The sequence below is a fragment of the Peromyscus californicus genome, unplaced genomic scaffold (assembly GCF_007827085.1).
Source record: "Peromyscus californicus insignis strain IS unplaced genomic scaffold, ASM782708v3 Scaffold_2__1_contigs__length_46816999, whole genome shotgun sequence".
Classification (NCBI taxonomy): Eukaryota; Metazoa; Chordata; class Mammalia; order Rodentia; family Cricetidae; genus Peromyscus; species Peromyscus californicus.
The window spans coordinates 26094164-26113126 of NW_026294540.1; the positions used below are offsets into that span (position 1 = coordinate 26094164).

General features: G+C 51.3%; 1 protein-coding gene across 4 annotated transcripts in view; it reads right to left on the minus strand.

Moving 5' to 3' along the window:
* The window catches only part of Styxl1 (serine/threonine/tyrosine interacting like 1), a 38952-nt gene that overhangs the window by 3661 nt on the left and 16328 nt on the right, over positions 1-18963 (minus strand). For 3 of the 4 annotated variants that reach the window (XM_052753995.1, XM_052753993.1, XM_052753994.1), the window contains exons 4-8: positions 18066-18258; positions 10548-10693; positions 9370-9515; positions 7580-7677; positions 5752-5864 (exon numbers count right to left, since the gene is read on the minus strand). In XM_052753995.1, coding sequence (XP_052609955.1) covers positions 5752-5864; positions 7580-7677; positions 9370-9515; positions 10548-10693; positions 18066-18258 — 696 coding nt within the window. The remainder of the gene's footprint in view (positions 1-5751; positions 5865-7579; positions 7678-9369; positions 9516-10547; positions 10694-18065; positions 18259-18963) is intronic. The other variant, XM_052753996.1, reaches the window with a different exon arrangement.

An 18963-nucleotide genomic window follows, 5' to 3' on the forward strand; every position in this document is an offset into this window, starting at 1 on the left:
AGAGAGAGAGAGAGAGAGAGAGAGAGAGAGAGAGAGAGAGAGAGAGAGAGAGAGAGAGAAGGGGGAAAGGGAGAGGAGAGAGGGAAGGAGGGAAGAAGGGAGGGGGGAAAAGAAAAGGTTGGGCCTCAAGCCTGATGATCTGAACTCAACCCAAGTGACCCATACGGTACAAGAAGAGAACTGACTTCTGCACATGTGCCATATGAATACATACACACATGCACACACACACAGGCACACATGCACATGAACACACACTCAAAGGAACAGAGGGAAAAAAATAATTTAAGCGCCGACAGAACAGCAGCCTGGGGTAAACTCATCGAGGCAAGGAGCCCTAGGCACAGTCCAGGCCATAGGCAAGCTCCTCTACTTCTGACTCAGGGCACAGAAGTCAGTTCCGTTTCCGTGGCTCCTATGAAGATTGAGACAATATGCATGCAACCTCCCGTGGGGCAGGCTAATGCCAGGCTAGCCTGGGGCACACAGCAGCCTCAACAAAGGTCTGCGTGGGGACCGGCTGAATCACTGGAGAGTTGACAGGAACCGTGAGCGGGTTCTCGGAAGGAGGAAAGGCAAGGCAAAGCTGCCTTCCTCCAGGCTGCACCCGCAATGAAGTCCAGAAGAAGGCATGCGTGGGCCCGGCCTTCATCTGGGTTACAGGTAGAGTGGAAAGGCAAAATGGTACCTTAGGGCTGGAGTGATGCCTCAGAGGTTAAGAGCACGTACTGCTCTTGCAGAGGACCTGAGTTTGGTTCCCAGCGTCCACATCAGGCAACTCACAAGCTCCTGGAAATCTAATGACCTCTTCTGGCTTCTGAGGGCAACTGCACTCATGTGCACCCCCCAACACACACACACACACACACACACACACACACACACACACACACACACACACACACACACACACGAGCTAATAAACACAGCAAAACTGCACGATAATAAATTCAACACATAACTCTCAGTTGTTTCTATGTACTAATTGATGATGAACAGTCCAAAAAGAGGAGGAGGAGGAGGAGGAAGAGGAGGAGGAGGAAGAAAAAAACATGAGAGATGGCTCCTCTGAGAGATGGCTCAGTGATTAACAGCACTTGCTGCTCCTGCAGAGGACCCGGGATCAGTTCCCAGCATCTGCACAGGTGGCTTCCAACCACTTGTAATGACAGTCCCTTTAGAGCAGACACTCCTGGCCTCCACAGGGACCTGCACACACGATGCACATAGATACCCACAGGTACAGACACGTGCACATTAAGAAAGGGAGGGAGGGAGGGAGGGAGGGAGGGAGGGAGGGAGGCAGGCTGGCACTGGGGAGATGGCTCAGCTGGTAAAGTGATTGCCTTATAAGCCCGAGGACCTGAGTTTGATCTCCAAAAGCCAAGTTTATTCCCAGCACTGGGGAGCTGGAGACAGGTGGATCCCTGGGGCTGGCAGGTCAGCCAGCCTACTCTACTTGGCAAGCACCAGGCCAATGAGAGAACTTGTCTCCCAAAAAATCAAAGGTGGATGATGCCTGAGGAGTGGATACCTGAAGCTGTCCTCCAACCTCCCCCCACACCCTCATATACACACCTACACACACCCTCCTACACACCTACACACACCTACACACACTCATACACACCTACACACACATACACACATTCATATGCACCTACACACATGGGTGCACACTCATACAGACCTACACACACCCTCATACACACCGACACACACATATACACACACTCATACACACCTACACACACATACACACATTCATATGCACCTACACACATGGGTGCACACTCATACAGACCTACACACACCCTCATACACACCGACACACACATATACACACACTCATACACACCTACACACACATACACACATTCAAATGCACCTACACACATGGGTGCACACACTCATACAGACCTACACACACCCTCATGCACACCTACACACCTACACACACATACACACATTCATATGCACCTACACACATGGGCACACACACCGATATGGACCTACACACACCCTCATGCACACAAAAGGAAATGATAACTTGTGTAAGGGATTGACTGCAGACAAACGGACGCCCACTAAGTACAGCGGAGGTTGCCAGAGGCTTGGATTAGGCGCGAACAGGAGGCTGTCAATCACCAGGCACAGGATTTCAGTTCTGTAAGATCTGAAAGTTCACAAGCTGCGTTCACAACCTGAATGTACTTACCACGAAAACACATGTTTAGGAGTTGTTAAGAGGGATGGGGGTGTGGCCTATTTGGTAAGGTGCTGGGCCCCTAAACCCACCGCACACCTCAGCTCCTAACACATCTTCTGGGACTCTCCCAGGCAGAAAGGTCCTGCCTACCCTGGGATGAACATGTGAAGCACTTGCCAGGGCACACTTGGTGAGGGTCAACAGGCCCTGGTCTTAAGGCTGCAAGGCCATCTGTGTTCTTCCTGTTACCTTGGGGCCCCATGGAAAGTGTGGGTGCTGCGCCTGAGCCAATGGGCTTTGATCCCTGCTGTACTGTCTGTAGCTGGGCAGCCTTGGAGAAAGCACCCAGACTTAGCACACCTGAAGAATGCTGGTGTGCATTCTTCATAATGGTATTTAAGCTACAAGGTCATAGTGAACATGCCTTTACATATAAAAAAGAAAAAGGTCCAGGGCCAGTGGGACACAGCTCTAACCTAGCACTTGGGAGACTGAGGTGGGAAGAATTGTGAGTTCCCTGTAAGCCTGAGTTCTACAGCCAGTTGTCGATGGGCCTGAGTTATCAGTGAGTTCCAAGCCACCATGAACTATGTAGCAAAATCTATGCAACATAGTGAACCCTATCTAAAACAAAACAAAACAAAATTAGCCAAAATCGGGGCTAGAGACATGGCTCCGTCTCTTCCAGAGGACCCAGGTTCAATTCCCAGGACTCACATGGTGGCTGGGGTGGGTGGAATTCTAGTTCCAGAGGATCAGACTCCCCCTTCTGGCGTTCTTGAGAACTGCATGCATGTTGTGCACAGACACCCAGGTAGAGAAACACCAGGGCACATAAAATAAAAAAAAAACAAATATTTTTAAAAAATATGTTTATTATTATCATGTGTGAGCATGCTATGTATGGGGGGTGCACATGCCACTGCACACTTGTGGAGGTCAGTTGAGGAGCAGTTCTCTCCTTCCAGCTTACCAGGTATTAAAACCCAGGTGGCCAGGCTTGCAAGGCAGGGGCTTTACCTGCTTAGTCACCTTACCAACCCCTATTCTAAGGGCCCTTAAGGGACACAGATACCAGCGGACTCAACATGCCCACTGCACTGACAGCCTGCCCCAGCACGCCAGCTCCATGTCAGCCTCCTGGGGTCAAGCCCAGGTCAAGCTATGCTAATCAGCCAACTACTGTGGCAAGCTAGAGACAGGCACTCCTGTCCAACGTGAGCTGAACAGCTCTTTTTGGCCAAGAGTTATCTAGCAGTCATCTCTGGGAAGAGTGCCCAGTCTTGGGACTTCCTACAGAGCGGACAAAGATGGCTGTTCTCGGAACAAGTGCCAGGGTTCCTCCTGAGTCCAGACTCACCTGGACGTGAGGAGATCCAGCATCAGCCACTGCCAGGGACAGGCAGACCAGGCAGCAAGGGCCGTGCACCCCCTTCAGGCCCTAGTTTGGCTAGGAAAGGAACCAAGCCAGAGGACGGCTTACTTCAGCCTCATCTCAACCCGCCCTGCCTGGAAGCCTGTCAGCTCTACTTGGCTGTGACGACGACATCAGGGTTGGAGGGCTCAAAAGCTTTTGGAGTTTTGTTTTGTTTTCCCCGAGCTAGGTGGGGATCAAACCCAGGTCCTGTGGTCCCAGGCAAGCCCACTATGGCTCAACCACACCCCCAGCTGCTCACCGGAGTGTTCTGGCAAAGCCCACTAGGCTGCTCCTGCAGGTCTTCACTGGGGGATTCTAGGCAAGCTCCTTTCCACGGAGCCACAGCCCCCACTGGGGATGGCTAAGCAAGTACTCTACCGCAAACCACACGCTCCCCAGGTTAAAATCTGGAGGTTGTTTAGATTGTGCCCATGGCCTCTGAGCCTACAAGCAGCTGTTGACTAGCAAGGTTTAGCAAGGGAGACCCCAGGGCAGCTCTGGAGAAAGCACAGCTTGACGTCAGCCACGAGTCTCCCCGGTGTGGCTATGCAAGATCCTACTTTTCTGTCCCTCTGCTTTCAAGGTAAAGGGAGATTAAGAGGCTGAGGCTCAGGCAGCCCAGCCATTCTGTGACTCCATGAAATTCTCCTTGGAACAAACCCAAACTAACTGGGGTACTGTGGTAGCTAATTTCAGTTGTGAGCTTAGCAGGGTCTGGAATCACCCAGAAAGGAGTCTCGATGAGGGACTATCTGTGGGAGAGCGCCCTGATTGTGTCAATTGATGTCGGAAGACCCATCTTTCTGGTGGGCAGGACCATTTCTTGGCTGGGATCCTGGAGTGTGGAAATGGAGTGAGTGAGCTGAGCTGCAGTACGCAGCCATCATGCCATGCTTCCTGATAGTGATACAATGTGAGCTGCTTCAAGCTCCTGCTGCCTTGACACACACACACACACACACACACACACACACACACACACACACACACACACACCCGCACCACCATTGTGGACTGTAATCTGGAACAAGCCCTTTCTCCCTTCAGTTGCTTTTGTGGAGTATTTTATTACAACAACAGAAAAAGGAACTAGGGGCTGGAGAAACTGCTCAGCAGCTAAGAACAGGCTCTCCCGCTGCTCTTGCAGAAGGCTGGAGTCGTGTTCCCAGAACCTGTGCTGGGCTGCACATGGTTGCCTATAACTCCGTCTCCAGGGGATCTGACACACATACGCACGCGCGCACACACATACACACACACACACACACACACACACACACACACACACACAGAGAGAGAGAGAGAGAGAGAGAGAGAGAGAGAGAGAGAGAGAGAGAGAGAGAGGGAGGGAGAGAGAGAGAGAGAAGGGCCATACAGTGGGCTGTCATCCAGAGCCTGGACTGGCTGAGCCCCTACCAACCTGAAACTACTAGTCTAAGCAAAGGGACCTTACTCTTGAGTGCTGTGTGCTGGGTGACATCCAAACTTTGGAGTTCTCCTCCCTGTTAAAACTAAGACCCTATGATAGTACTGCAGTCCCAAGAGCACCCAGATCAAGCTTGGACCCCTTCCTGGGGTGTTTGTGGCCCAGGGAGCAATACTTTTTGTTTGTTTTTTTTTTGTTGTTGTTGTTTTTTTTGAGACAGAGTTTCTCTGTGGAGCCCTGGCTGTCCTGGAACTCACTCTGTAGACCAGACTGGCCTCGAACTCACAGATATCTGCCTGCCTCTGCCTCCAGAGTGTTGGGACTAAAGGAGTGTGCCATCACTGCCTGGCAGAACACATGGATATCATGTAGCCAGGGTGGCCTCAAACTTGCTCCTTCGTTGAGGATGACCTTGAACTCCTGATTCCCCTGCCTCCCTCTCCAGTCACAGCCCTAAGATTATAGGCCTGCCCCAACACACCTGCTTTATGTGTTGATGGGGACCAAACCCAGAGCCTTTGCTTGCTTGTTTGAGACAGGGTCTCAATGTGTAGCCCTGGCTGTCCTGGCACTCACTCTATAGACCAGGCTGGCCTCAGACTCAGGTGTAAATGAATCACGATGCCTGGCTTGGACCTGGAGTCTTGGCAAACCCGGTTAGCACGTCACAACTGAGCCCCGCCGGGCCCTAACACACACCTTTAAGGTCTCCTCATTGTAATGCATGAGGAAGGCTATCACCGCGGCACTGCTGCGGCTAATGCCCCGCGTGGAAAAGACCAGGATGACCGATCGGAGCCGGAAGTGAAGTTCTGCAAAGGAAGGAAGGGTGAGGGCTGTGCATGGCACTCTTCCCTGGGACCTCAGTGGCCATCGGGAGACCAGTAGTGCGTCTCTGGTGGTCTCTTCGGGGGGGCCTCGCACCCAGGGCACAACACTAGATGTTCAGAGGCCAAGAAGAAGAAATACTGAAAGTTCAAAGCCAGCCTAGGCAACCCAGGAAGATGCTGTCAAAATAAAAAATAAAAAGAGGACTTGGGGGTGGTGGTGGTCCTAGAATCCCCCAGTGAGGGGCTGAGGGTGTGACTCAGTGATAGAGTCTCTTCCTAGAATCCCCCAGTGAGGGGCCGGGGTGTGACTCAGTGGTGGAGCACCTGCCTAGAATCCCCCAGTGAGGGGCTGGGGTGTGGCTCTGTGGTAGAACACCTGCCTAGAATCCCCCAGTGAGGGGCTGGGGTGTGGCTCAGTGGTAGAGCTCCTGACTAGAATCCCCCAGTGAGGGGCTGGGGTGTGGCTCAGTGGTAGATCACCTGCCTAGAATCCCCCAGTGAGGGGCTGGGGTGTGGCTCAATGGTAGAGCTCCTGACTAGAATCCCCCAGTGAGAGGCTGTGACATGGCTTAGAGATATAGCACTTACCTAGCATATGTTCCACCCTAGCTATATCTCTCAAGTTGAAAAAAATGAATTAAAACATAAAAGTAGTGAATTGCTGGGCAATAAGGGGTGGTGGAGGCTACTATCCCACTCCCAGCCATCCAAGCAGCAGCTTGGGCTGGGGGCTAAGTTGGTGCTATGCTGGAAGCCAAGACTCCTGACCCAATTCAATCTAGCTCTGCTAGGAATCTTGCTTTTCCTGGTCAACTCTGGGCCCTGAGACTGACTGAAAGATCTACCTTTGTCATGCTAAGCAGCTGATGGGCATTGCTATGCCAAGTGGGAAGCCAGAGCAGAGTCAAGTAGACACATGAAGCATGATGAGAATCAGAGCTAGATGGTTTGGGGGTACCTTCCTTCTCTGTGGTAGTTGGAATGTAGTTGGCCCCCATACCCTCATAGGGAGTGGTACTATTAGGAGGTGTGGCTTTGTGGGAGTGGGTGTGGCCTTGTTGGAGGAAGTGTGTCACTGTGGGGGCGGGCTTTGAGGGACACTGCCCAGTGTGCCAGTTGACTTCCTGCTGCCTGCCTATCAAGATGTAAGAGCACTCAGCTCCAGCACCATGTCTGCCTGCACACGGCCATGCTCCCCATCATCATGATAACGGACTGAACTTCTGGAACTATAAGCGAGCCACTCCAATGAAATGTTTTCTTTATGAGAGTTGCTGGCCTCATGGTGTCTCTTCATAGCAATGATAATCCTAACTAAGACATTCTCTTACCCAACTCTACTGACTAGCACTGAGCAAAGAAATAGAAAGAGAAGCATTTCCGAAGCCCCAGACCCCTCAGAGGACCAGGCACCCAAAACATCGTGCACCCATGTTTGGCTGGTATCTTCACTGTAGGGCTGGCTCAGAAGGGCATGGCTATGTAGCTACGGTAAGAACAGGACGATCATACACAGTGTCTGTCACTAGACGCTACTCCTAAGCTGCTCATGTAAACAGTTGAGGGCTTTGGAGGGGTTGGATGTGCTAGACTGTGTACTTCCCCAAGTCCTGGGGTAGGAGAGGGGGGCAGGTCTCGGACAGGGAGATACTTGTGAGCACAGGAAGGGTGATGCCCAATCTGGAAATCCTCCTTACCCATGAAGTGACAGATGTGGCGGAAAAAGGGGAAAAGGCTGGAATACGAAGTATCCTCGATCTTGATATGCAGGAGTCTGTCTGCATCGCCTACAAAACTGAAAGACGGCAGCATGGTGTTGAGTATCTGTTTCCTCCTTATTAGATCATTCCTTCTGGGAGGGAGGGAGGCTTCTTAAGACTCAGGAAGTAAAGGAAATTACCAAGGCTCAGGAACTGAGACACTGGCAAGTCCCAGCAACTTCCTGAAACCTACAAGATTCACAAGGCCCCTCCCCCAAAGCTATATAGGTAGTAACAACTGCAGGTGAGAGGGGACTCTCTGGCCTGAGGAGCTCTGTGAGTCATGCAGGGAGTTCCAGGATCACGGGTTATCATGAATCCTGACTCAGCTGCCTGAGTCATCCATGTTCCTGTAAGTGATCTCCCCCCACACACACATGCACCTGTTCAAAAACCACAGTAAACTCACTGGTTCTCTGTGTTGGACTTTGGTGGTGCTGATCTTACTTTAACCTGTCATCAGTGTCCTATCTGGGGTGAAGAGATGCTTTATTTGCATCGCCCAGGAAAAGTCACACAACACATGGGTGATCAACCAGCCCCACTGTGGTGTCCCTTGTCCATAGCACAGAAACCACAAGGGAATGATTGGGGATTGACATTGGGATGACAGGAACTGGTAGGAATATTACCTGGGGTCTGGGGAGATGGCTCAGCTGGTATAAGGCTTGTCAGGCAAGCATCAGGACATGAGTTTGATTCCCAGCCCCCACAGAAAAAGCCAGGCTTGGTGGTCTGCACTTGTAATCCCAGCACTGGGGAAGTGGAAGCAGATGGACCCCTGGCCTCACTGGCTGGCCTGATCAGCCTACGTGGTGAGTTCTAGGCCCTGGAGAGATGCTGTCTTTTAAAGTATGTGGGCAGTCCCCGCAGAATGACACGGGAGGTTGTCACTGGGCCTGCACATGCAGTCACACACTTGCACGTGCACATAGAGAATAGAATGCCTGACGGAAGATATCTACCTAGAATTTGCCAGTGAGGGGCTGGAGGTGAGGCTCAGTGGGCAAGCACTGTGCTGGTGTCTTCCACTGAAAGAAAAGGGCTGGTTCAGCAGAAGAGAGCGTTTGGCCAGTGTGTGAAAGGCCTGGGTTTAATCCCTAGTACCGGAGGGGGAAAAAAATAGCTACAACAAACTATGGCAGCAGGAAACACGTAAATGAGTGACTCTTCACCTAAGATAGAAACCAGGGGCTGGGGAGATGGCTCACTCATCAAAACGCCTGCTGCACAAGCATAATACCCGTGTTACAACCCCAGGCATGCGCATAAGAAGCTGCGCTAACAGGGGCACGCATCTGGAACCCTAGCACTGGGGGCACCAAGACAGATCTCCCAAGCTTGCTGTCTAGCCAGATTATCCAGTCCATGAACACCAGGCTCAGTGAGGGACCCTGTCTCAAAAAAATAAAATGGAGTGCTGGGCGGTGGTGGCGCACGCCTTTGATCCCAGCGCTCGGGACGCAGAGCCAGGTGGATCCCTGTGAGTTCAAGGCCAGCCTGGTCTACAGAGAGAGAGTTCCAGGACAGCCAGGGCTACACAGGGAAACCTTGTCTCAAAAAACTGATAAATAAATAAAAAAAAGTAGGGCATGACAGAGGAAGGCACCCAACAACATATGGCCTTCATATGCACAGGCCGCTGCACGTGTGTGCACAATCACTCATACACACACACACACACACACACACACACACACACACACACACACATCACCATTACTTACTAGGGTGTTGCCTCCAATGAAACATTGACATGTGCTTTAATTTTCAGATCCTTGTGAATCCTAGCATTGCAGGCTTGACTGAATTTGCCCAGGAAGAGCTTGCCTGGAATGATCTCAATTGGGTATGGCTGGAAGGCGTCCAGTTCCTGGGATGGGGAAGGAAGAAGGCTGCTGCGGACACACCATGGAAGAGAAGGGGGAGGTCCAACTCTGGAGGTGGAGCTCGAAGGTGAGCTCAGAAGAGCAATCCCAAGACAGTGAAGGAGACTGGGAGCTTGAGTTTCCAACACACTGGCAATGAGTACCTCACAGGAAAAGCCAGAGGCCTCTCCTGTGTGTGAAACAAGGATTGACTCACAGCATCCCAGCACATGAACAGGGCTCCACACAGACGTCCCCTTCCCTCATGGCACCGGTCTGTACCTGGACATACCCACAAAGGTTGGAACTGACCATCTGTGGCCCAAAACTTGTCCAGCTGAGGTTGGTGCTGGCTGCCAAGAAACGTGAATCCAATCCCTGTGCCCCACATGTTTGAAGAGAATCTGATTTCCATATATGTATCATGGCACTTGAGAGAGTGTGTGTACACATGAATCCATGCACACACGCATGCATGCACACGCACAGCACAAAGCAAATCAATGTATTCAGAAAAAAGAAGTCTAGCAGCATTCTTGGTACAAGATACTGGAAAAGAAAAGGGTTATCATGGTTCTCAGTTTCAGAGACTTTAATCCATTTTAGTGGGGAAGACACGGTGGTTGGGTCCTGCCCATGGCAGTGAGGAAAGTTGCCAACCCCTAGGGCCTACTTCAACCAGCCAGGCTCCACCTCCTAAAGGCTCTGTGGCCATCTGAGGAGGGACTCTGGCTGGGGAACAAGGGTTCAAGGCATCTGCCTATGGGGGACATTTCAGAATCAGCTCCAGCACTGTCTGAGTTAGCATACTGCTCCCCTGAAACCACACCCCCTCTAGATCCCCGAGTTTGGCTTCCTCATAATGTGTTAACTCTGAATTTGTCATTATGGACTGAAGCCCCAGTTGTTCGGGGGCTCTTCTCCCCACGCCCATCTCCCCCATGTCCTCTATCCCTATCTTCTCTTTCTCTGCCTCCACTTACCTGTCAGTCTCCAGCCTCACCTCCTAGAAGGGGATGCTCCTCCCCTTGCCTCACCTGGGGCATCCAGATGATCTTCTGGGTCCGGAAGAAATGGTACAGGCCAGAGAAGCACTCGTAGCCCCCTCTGAGGACATGGACAGGTTGGCGGGTCAGGTGGGTGAGGATCTGTCCAAATTCCACGGCGGGTCCAGGTAAGAGTTCTACGGGTGAGGGCCAAAGAGGTACAAGGTGTGTTTAGCATTTGCCTAGTGTTAGAATGGATGGCCACTTCCAACTAAAAAGCAATTACTCAGAAACCCAAGTCAAGGGGCACATAAAACAAAATTACGAAACAAAATCCGAGTCAGGTATAGAGAGAAACGTTACAAGAGAAAACTTGTTTTTAAGATTTTTAAAAACATGTATGGGTGTTTCACCTGCATGTATGTCTGTGTACCACAAGTGTGCAGTACCTGCAGAAGCCAGAAGAGGGCAATGGATCCCCTGGAACTGGAGTTATAGACAGCATGAGCAACCCTTTGGTTGCTGGGAATCCAACCCAGGTCCCCTGGAAGAGCAACCAGAGCTCTTAATCACTGAGCCATCTCTCTAGCCCAAAACTTTTATTACTTTTAATTATGTGCATATGTGTGTGTTTGTGAGTTTGTGCACATGAGTGCAGGTGCCCATGGAGGCCAGTACAGGGCACCTGATCCCCAAGATCTGGAGTTACAGGTGGTTGTGAGCCATCTGACATGGGTTCTGGTAACCGAACTCAGGTCCTCTATAAGAGCAGTATGTATACGTTAACAGATGATAGCTTGTTATAGCGGAGTAATACTCCATTCCGTGGATTACTGCATGCTGCTTCATCCATTCACTGGCTTATTAAGACTCTGTGCTGTTTCCACCACTGGCTATCATGAACAAAGCACACGTTTTTGTGTGCTGTGTCTTCATTTCCTTGGAGTATGGACCCTAGCCCTTTGAGGAACCACCATGGTTTTCTTTACACTAGGCCGTCTTACGTTCTGTTCTTACATTAGTTGTTGTTGTTTTGCTTTTATGTTTTTTGAGACAGGGTTCCTCTGTGTAGCCCTGGCTGTCCTGGAACTCTCTCTGTAGACCAGGCTAGCCTCGAACTCAGAGATCCATCCGCCTCTGCCTCCCAAGTGCTGGGACTAAAGGTGTGTGCCACAAATGTCCGGCTTTGAACTAGTTTTTAAATTTATAAGATTTATTTTCTTTTTAATAGTGTGTGTGTGTGTGTGTGTGTGTGTGTGTGTGTGTGTGTGTGTGTGCGCACACACACACAGGCATACATGTGCCACAGTGTACACATGGAGAGGAGAGGCCAAGCTTTAGGAGTTGGTTCTCTCCTGCCCCATTTTGGGATCCAGGAATGGAATTCAGCTTGTGGGTCTGTTCATAAGCGCTTTCTACCACTTCACTGACTCTGATTTTGTTTTTTGTTTCTTGAGTCAGGGTCTCACTCTGAGGCAGTCACGCCTAGAACTCACTATATAGCCCAGATTTGCCTTCACAATTGTGGCAATCCTCCAGCCTCAGTCTCTCCAATGCTGGGACTAGTCATGAGTCGCTATGCCCAAGCCCTTTTACTCCTTGTTTAGTGGTGTACAAAGGTTCTGGTGTCCCCACATTCTCACCAACACTTGTTATTACCCGTCTTTTTTATTATGCCCACCCTAGGGGTGTAAAGTGGTATCTCCTTGTAGTTTGGTCTTGTTTCTGAGGTGAAATGTATGTAGCTCAGTCTGGCCTGGAACTCATTATCCTCTTGGCTCAGCCTCCTGAGTGTGAGGATTAGAGGCATGTATCATTGTGTCTGGACTTAAGTCACCTAGAACACTGTGGAGATGTATCTATGGATGCAAATGTGAGGGTGTTTCCAGGGAGAATTAACTGAGGATGGAGGACCTATCCCAAATGTGGTGGCACCATTCCACAGGCTGGGGGCTGGGCCAGAATGAAAAGAGGAAACGGAAGGCCAGTGGGAAAACTCAGTGGGTCCGGGTGTTTGCTGCCAAGCTGGAGACCCTGAATTCCATCTCTGGACACCACAGGGTAGGAGAGAACCAACGCCTGCCCACTGTCCCCTGACTTCCACACGCCCATCATGGCACGTGGGCCCCTCCCACTTGCACACACACATAAAGATGGGGGGTGGGTTACCCGGCACAGCACACATGGTCTTCCCCGCTCTCTGCTTTCTGGTTAGCCGTGAACCGAACAGGCCTCCTCCACTCCGACAGCATGACAGCATGTCAGGCCCACGGCTCCAGTGACTGTGACTGAGTCCTAGGAAGCCACGGGCCAGACTCAGTCTTGGCTCTCTTAAGCTGTTTCTGTCACAGCAGCATGAAAGTCACTAATACAGACCTCATGGGGCTTCCACAGAAAGTCTGCACTAGCCTGCCTCAGCCAAGATACCCTGGGACCCTTAAGAGCCCACCAGCAGTAGGAGGCCAAGGGCTCTGTTCTCCAAACCGACTTTCTGGAGCTGGGGAGATGGCTCAGTCAGGAGAGTGTCATGGAAGCCCGAGGACCCGAGTTCTATCCCAGAACCCACATAAAAATGCCAGGCTTGGTGCTGTGTGCTTACAATCTCATCAGTGAAGATGGACAGATTCCTGGGACTCCACAGCCGGCCTGCCCAGCTGAGCCAGTGAATTATACATAATGAGAGCGTCTCAGAAAATAAGTAGGGCCGGGAAGATGATTGAGTGTGTAAAGGTGCCTGTCACCAACTCAGATGACCAGAGTTCCACCCCAGGACCTGTATGGTGGAAGGAGGGAACTGACTCCCGCTGACCCCCACACAAGCTCTGTGACATCCCTACCCCCCCTCCCGCCCCCACAAAAAAAAGACAACACAATTTACAAAACTTTTTGGAAGGAGACCAGCACCTAGGCATCGACACCTAAGGCTATCCTCTGGTCTCCATGGTTACAAAATAAAATCAACTAGGGAAAGAGAAATAAATCAATTTGATTAAATAAACTGAACTTCTGTTCTCGAAAACAAGGACACTTCCAGAAGGGACTGCTCAGGACATAAGTGACAAGGACCTGTGTGGAGGATGAACCTGCGTCTGTAAACCACGGTGGGGAGAATTTGCAGGTTTCCAGGCGGAAGTCACTCCCATCTCCGCGGGGCCTGGCTCAGAGGTCCCTGAGTCCAGACAGTAGGTTACAGGGCACCAGCCATGTCTCTCTTGAGCAAGAGACTAGTGGGTCAGAGGCCACAGGGGAGGAGGGCTACAAGTGCCAGGCCACACTGAGGCTGTTACCTTTAGCCTAGATTTCTGCCTCTCCACCACTAGAGACGTACCGTCCACAACTACAGGGCCAGCATTAGCCACAACTGGGGACTCCCACAGAACCTGGCCACCTCACCAAGCTGCTTCAGCTGACTGTTTCGTCAAGAATAGTAGTTGGGCATGTTGGTAAACACTTGCAATCTCAGGTCTCAGGGAGACGGAGGCAGGAGGATGACACATTGGATCCCTGGGCCTCAACCGTACCAGCGGTGGTGGGAAGGCAGGTGTGCAGGACCACACCTGGCTGAAAGGTATCATGTTAGCACACCTGGCTTCAAAAAGCCAGCTTTCTGTTTTGCTTCTCTTTTTCTTTCTTTTTGAGACAAAGCCTCACTACATAGCCTTGGCTGGCCTCCGTCGTACTCCCTGTGTAGATCAGGCTGGCCTTGAGTTCACAGAGAGCTGCCTGAGTGCTGTGATTCTGCTTCCTGAGTGCTGGGATTAAAAGTGTGTGCCACCAGGCCCAACTCAAAAGACATCAACGTTTTAAATGAGGAAAGCTGCCTAGAGTGGAAATGTTACATTTGGCTGTGGTCTCCTTCTGAGTGGGAAGTTCAAGAGCACAATGCCACCCCTTATAGAGTAAAGGTTTGTTTTTAAAACATTACATTTATTTGTTTACTTATTTACTCACTTACTTGTGGGAGGGGCACACATCTGCCACCGCATGTATATGGAGGTCAGAGGACAACTTGTAGAAGATGGTTCTCCCCACGCATGTGGGTCCCCGGGATCGAACTCAGGTTGTCGGGCTTGGCAGCAAGCCCCTTTATCGCTGAGACACCTCACCAGCCCCAGTTCTTAGGGCTCCAGGGTCCAGCCTGGAGTCCTAAAACTATGAACAAGCTGAGCATGTCATACACACCAGCAATTCCAGCACCGGGGAGGTGGAGGCAGGGGGATCAGAAGTTCAAGCTACCGTGATGTCAAGGACAGCCTGGACTACATGAGACCCTGTCTCAAAAAAGGTGGGGCCATAGCCGGGCGGTGGTGGCACACGCCTTTAATCCCAGCACTCGGGAGGCAGAGCCAGGCGGATCTCTGTGAGTTCGAGGCCAGCCTGGACTACCAAGTGAGTTCCAGGAAAGGCGCAAAGCTATACAGAGAAACCCTGTCTCGAAAAACCAAAAAAAAAAAGGTGGGGCCAGAGAGATGGCTCAGAGGATAAAGGCGCTTGCTGCCAAGTCTGATCACCTGAGTTTGATCCCCACGATGGCAGAATCCACATGTGCTGTGGCATGTGTCACACACACACACACACACACACACACACACACACACACCATGCATGCATACATACATACATACATACATACATACATGAAAACATCATTTTCCAAAAGTTTTAATTATGTGTGTCTGGGGCGGACAGGGGATGTGCACATGAATCAGGTGCCCTCACACACCAGAGGGGTCAGATGCCCCGAAGCTGTAGTTACAGGGAGTTGTGAGTCACTCTACATAAATGCTGGGACTCCTACTCAGGTCCTCTGAGAGAACAGTACATGCTCTTAAACTGCTGAGCCATCTCTCCAGCCCAAAATGTACAAACAAACAAGTCACAGGGTTAGGGGCGTAGCCCAGTTGGTTGGTAGAGAGCTTGCCTAGCTAGCATGCCCAAGGCCCTGGGTCCACCCCCAACACTGCATAGGACACGGTGGCATAAGCCTGTAATCTCAGCACTCAGAATGTGGAGAGAGGAGGTTCAGAAGTTCAAGATCATCCTCAGCTATATCGTGAGTTGGAGGCTAGCCTGGGCTACACGAGACTCTAATTCAAAAGTAGCCAATATCTGCAAACTGAAGCCCAAAGGAACCCACACATGGAAGAAGGAATTTCCAAGCCAGAGACCACTTGGGAAGGAAGAGTCTCAATGGCAGGTGTTAGTAAAGGCAGAACCTTAGTGCCACCCAGTGGCAGGGAGTGTAAATGGCCATTCTCATCCCATCAGCACTGGGCCCAACTGTTGAGGAATATTATTTAAGGTGTGTTACTTTTGTTTACGTTGCGTTTGTTTAACTCTGTGAAGCTGTGTTATTGTGCCTGTAAAAACACCTGATGGTCTAATAAAGAACTGAATGGCCAATAGCAAGGCAGGAGAAAGGGTAGGCGGGGCTGGCAGGCAGAGAGGATAAATAGAGGGAGAAATCTGGGAGGAAAGAAAAAGAAAGAGCCAGAGAAGGAGGAGGACTCCAGGAGCCAGCCACCCAGCTACACAGCCAGCTACAGAGTAACAGTAAGATTTACAGAAGTAGGAGAACGGGAAAAGCCCAGAGGCAAAAGGTAGATGGGATAAAATTTAAGTTAAGGAAAGCTGGCAAGAAAGAAGCCAAGCTAAGGCCGGGCATTTATAATTAAGTATAAGCCTCTGTGTGTGATTTATTTGGAAGCAGGGTGGTGGGCCCCCCAAAAGAACAAAAACAACCAACAACACTGAACTGATAATAAGCCATCTTCAAACTTTGAATTAAGTATCTTGGAACTGACGACACATGCTTTGGGGGAGTCTTTTAACTTTGTACTACTTTATTTATTCGTCTCTGTATGTACACGCATGTGTGTCACAAACACATGCAGAGGTCAGAAGACGACTTGTAAATTCCCTCCTTTCACCACGTGGGTGCTGGGGATCAAACTGAGGTTGTTAAGCTTGGTGACAGGAGCATCTGCCCGCTGAGCCATCCTACCCCCCCCCCCCCTTTTTGCATAGTACTGAGGCCTGGACCTCAGGCTTTACATGGGAGGCAAGTGTTCTACCACTGAGCTATAGACCCGGCCCAGTTTTAGTTTTTTGTTTGCTGTGATAAAGTTTCACTGTGTAGCCTTGGCTGGCCTAGAACTCGCTATGTAGACCAGGCTGGCCTCAAACTCACAGGAATCACCTGCCTCTGCCTCCTGAGTGTTGGGGTTAAAGGTGTCCGCCATTATGCTTGACTGTTTATTTATTTTGAAACAGGGTTTTATGTACCCCAGCCTGACCTTGAACTTGCTCTGTAGCTTCTGTTCCTCCTGCCTCCACACCCAAGTGTGCACCGCCACACCCAGTACCCGGGATTGGGGTGGACCTACGGCTTCAAGCATGCTAGGTGAGCACTCCGCTACCTAAGCCACAGGTCCAGAACAGTTTTTTGTTTGTTTCTGTTTTCATTGGAAACATGGTCTCACTCTGCAGCCCAGGCTGCCCTGGAACTCAGAGCAATCCTCCTGCTTCAGGCTGCCCAGTGCTGGGATATTATACATGTGCTACCACACCTGGTCCCACCTGACACTTGGATTATAACCTCTGGAGAAACATTGGCTCTCCTGTCTGAGTGGCCCCTGAATTCTGGGCCCAAAGATATGATAATTAGCATATTGTCATGTTGGGCCACTGACTTTGGGGTCATTTGTCATGCAGTGATAGAGAGCTCACTTGATAGGCATGTGGGAGATTTCACCTTCCTCCTCTTTCTCGTCTATCTTTCGTGTGTGTGTGTGTGTGTGTGTGTGTGTGTGTGGTATGCACATGTGTGTGCGTGTCTTTGCATGAGTGGAGGTGCCCACGTGTGCAGATGGCTTAGTTGGTAAAGTGCTAGCCTGGTAAACTGAGGACCCGAGTGTCCCCCCCCCCCCCCCCCCCCCCCGAGCTGTGTGAAAAAGCCGGGCAGAGTGGCACACTTTTGCAATCCTAGCACCAGGAAGGCAGGGTGAGGTGGATCCCCGGGACTTGCTGGCCAGCCAGCTCAGCCTTCTTGGCCATCTCCAGGCTGGCAGAGACGGTCTAAAACACAAGGTGGCTGGCCCTTGAGGCTGACCTCTGGTCTCCACAGGCCTGCGTGCACACACAGACATACACACAGGGAAGTAAAACAGAAATCCTTCCTTCCTCCTTTGTTTCCCTCAGGTAATGTGGTCACAGGCCCACAAAAATGAGGACTATCGACACTGTCTACCCTTCTCGTGCTTGTAAACGCCCCCCGCCCCCCCCCCCCCCCCCCGGGAAGGCTGGGGATGTGGGTCCCTTGGTAAAGTGCTTGCTTAGCATGCTGGAGGCTCTGGGGTGCATTCCTAGCACTGCATGAACCAGGCGTGACTGCACAAGTCTGTCAGCCTAGCACTAAGGAGGCAGAGGTAGGCAGATCTCCGTGATTTCGAGGCTAGCCTCATCTACGAGTTCCAGGACAGCCTGGGCTACATAATAAGAGAGACCCTTTCTCAAATAACACCAAAAAAGACAAAAGGACTAAGAACAACTCTCTTGGGGTGTGATTACCAGTGTTCTCGTCACCCCCCTCCTCTTCTTCTTCTTCCTCCTCTTCCTCCTCCTCCCCCTCCTCCTCCTCCTTAAGCTGCCGCCGCCGCCGCCGTATGCGCAGTTCCAGGGAGCTGGTGTTGCTGTCGTACACGATGCAGTATCTCACACACTCCAGATCCACGGACTCCGGGATGAGGTACTGGTTCTCCCTCTGAGGAAACCACACAGATGCGCTGCTCAGATGCTCAGCTGGGCACACTGTCCCTGCACGACCTCCCAGGGGAGCTTGAGGCAGGCTGGGGGTCCTGTCCTCCTTCCCTTGCTGACCATTAACCGACGGAGAGTCTCTTGGCTCTCTACTCCCTCCCTGTCACTAAGAAGGACGGCAGTGGGGGACTAGACCGGAGAGGGCCTGGCTAGAGAATGGCGGTCCATCACCGAACTCACAGGCCCTCAGAGTCACCGTGGCTGGATGACCGGGAGATGGTGGCAGTACACCTAAACCCCAAATCACTCCTGAAGCAGAAGTCCTGAGGGAGCGAATGTCACCAGAAGAACCATGAGATCGAGTGCAGGTTATGGGATGGCAGGGACTTGGGTCTTCTGTCTAGTCTCTAATTGTGTTACTGACTGTCCCCTCTGCTGTGACGACTACCTACCAAGAGCAGCTTACGGGAGGAGGGGTTCATTTTCACTCAGAGTTTGGGTGTACAGTCAGTTGTGTGGACAAGGTGTGTCTGCCGGGGTGGGAGGCAGAGGTCACATGTGTCCACAGTCAGGAAGCAGAGAGAATGCTGGTGCTCCACGCACTTTCTCCCTCTCGTTTTTATTTTTTTCATGGGGGTGGGGTGGGTTCGAGACAGGGTCTCTCTGTAGCTCTGGCTGTTCTGGAACTCGCTCTGTAGACCAGGCTGGC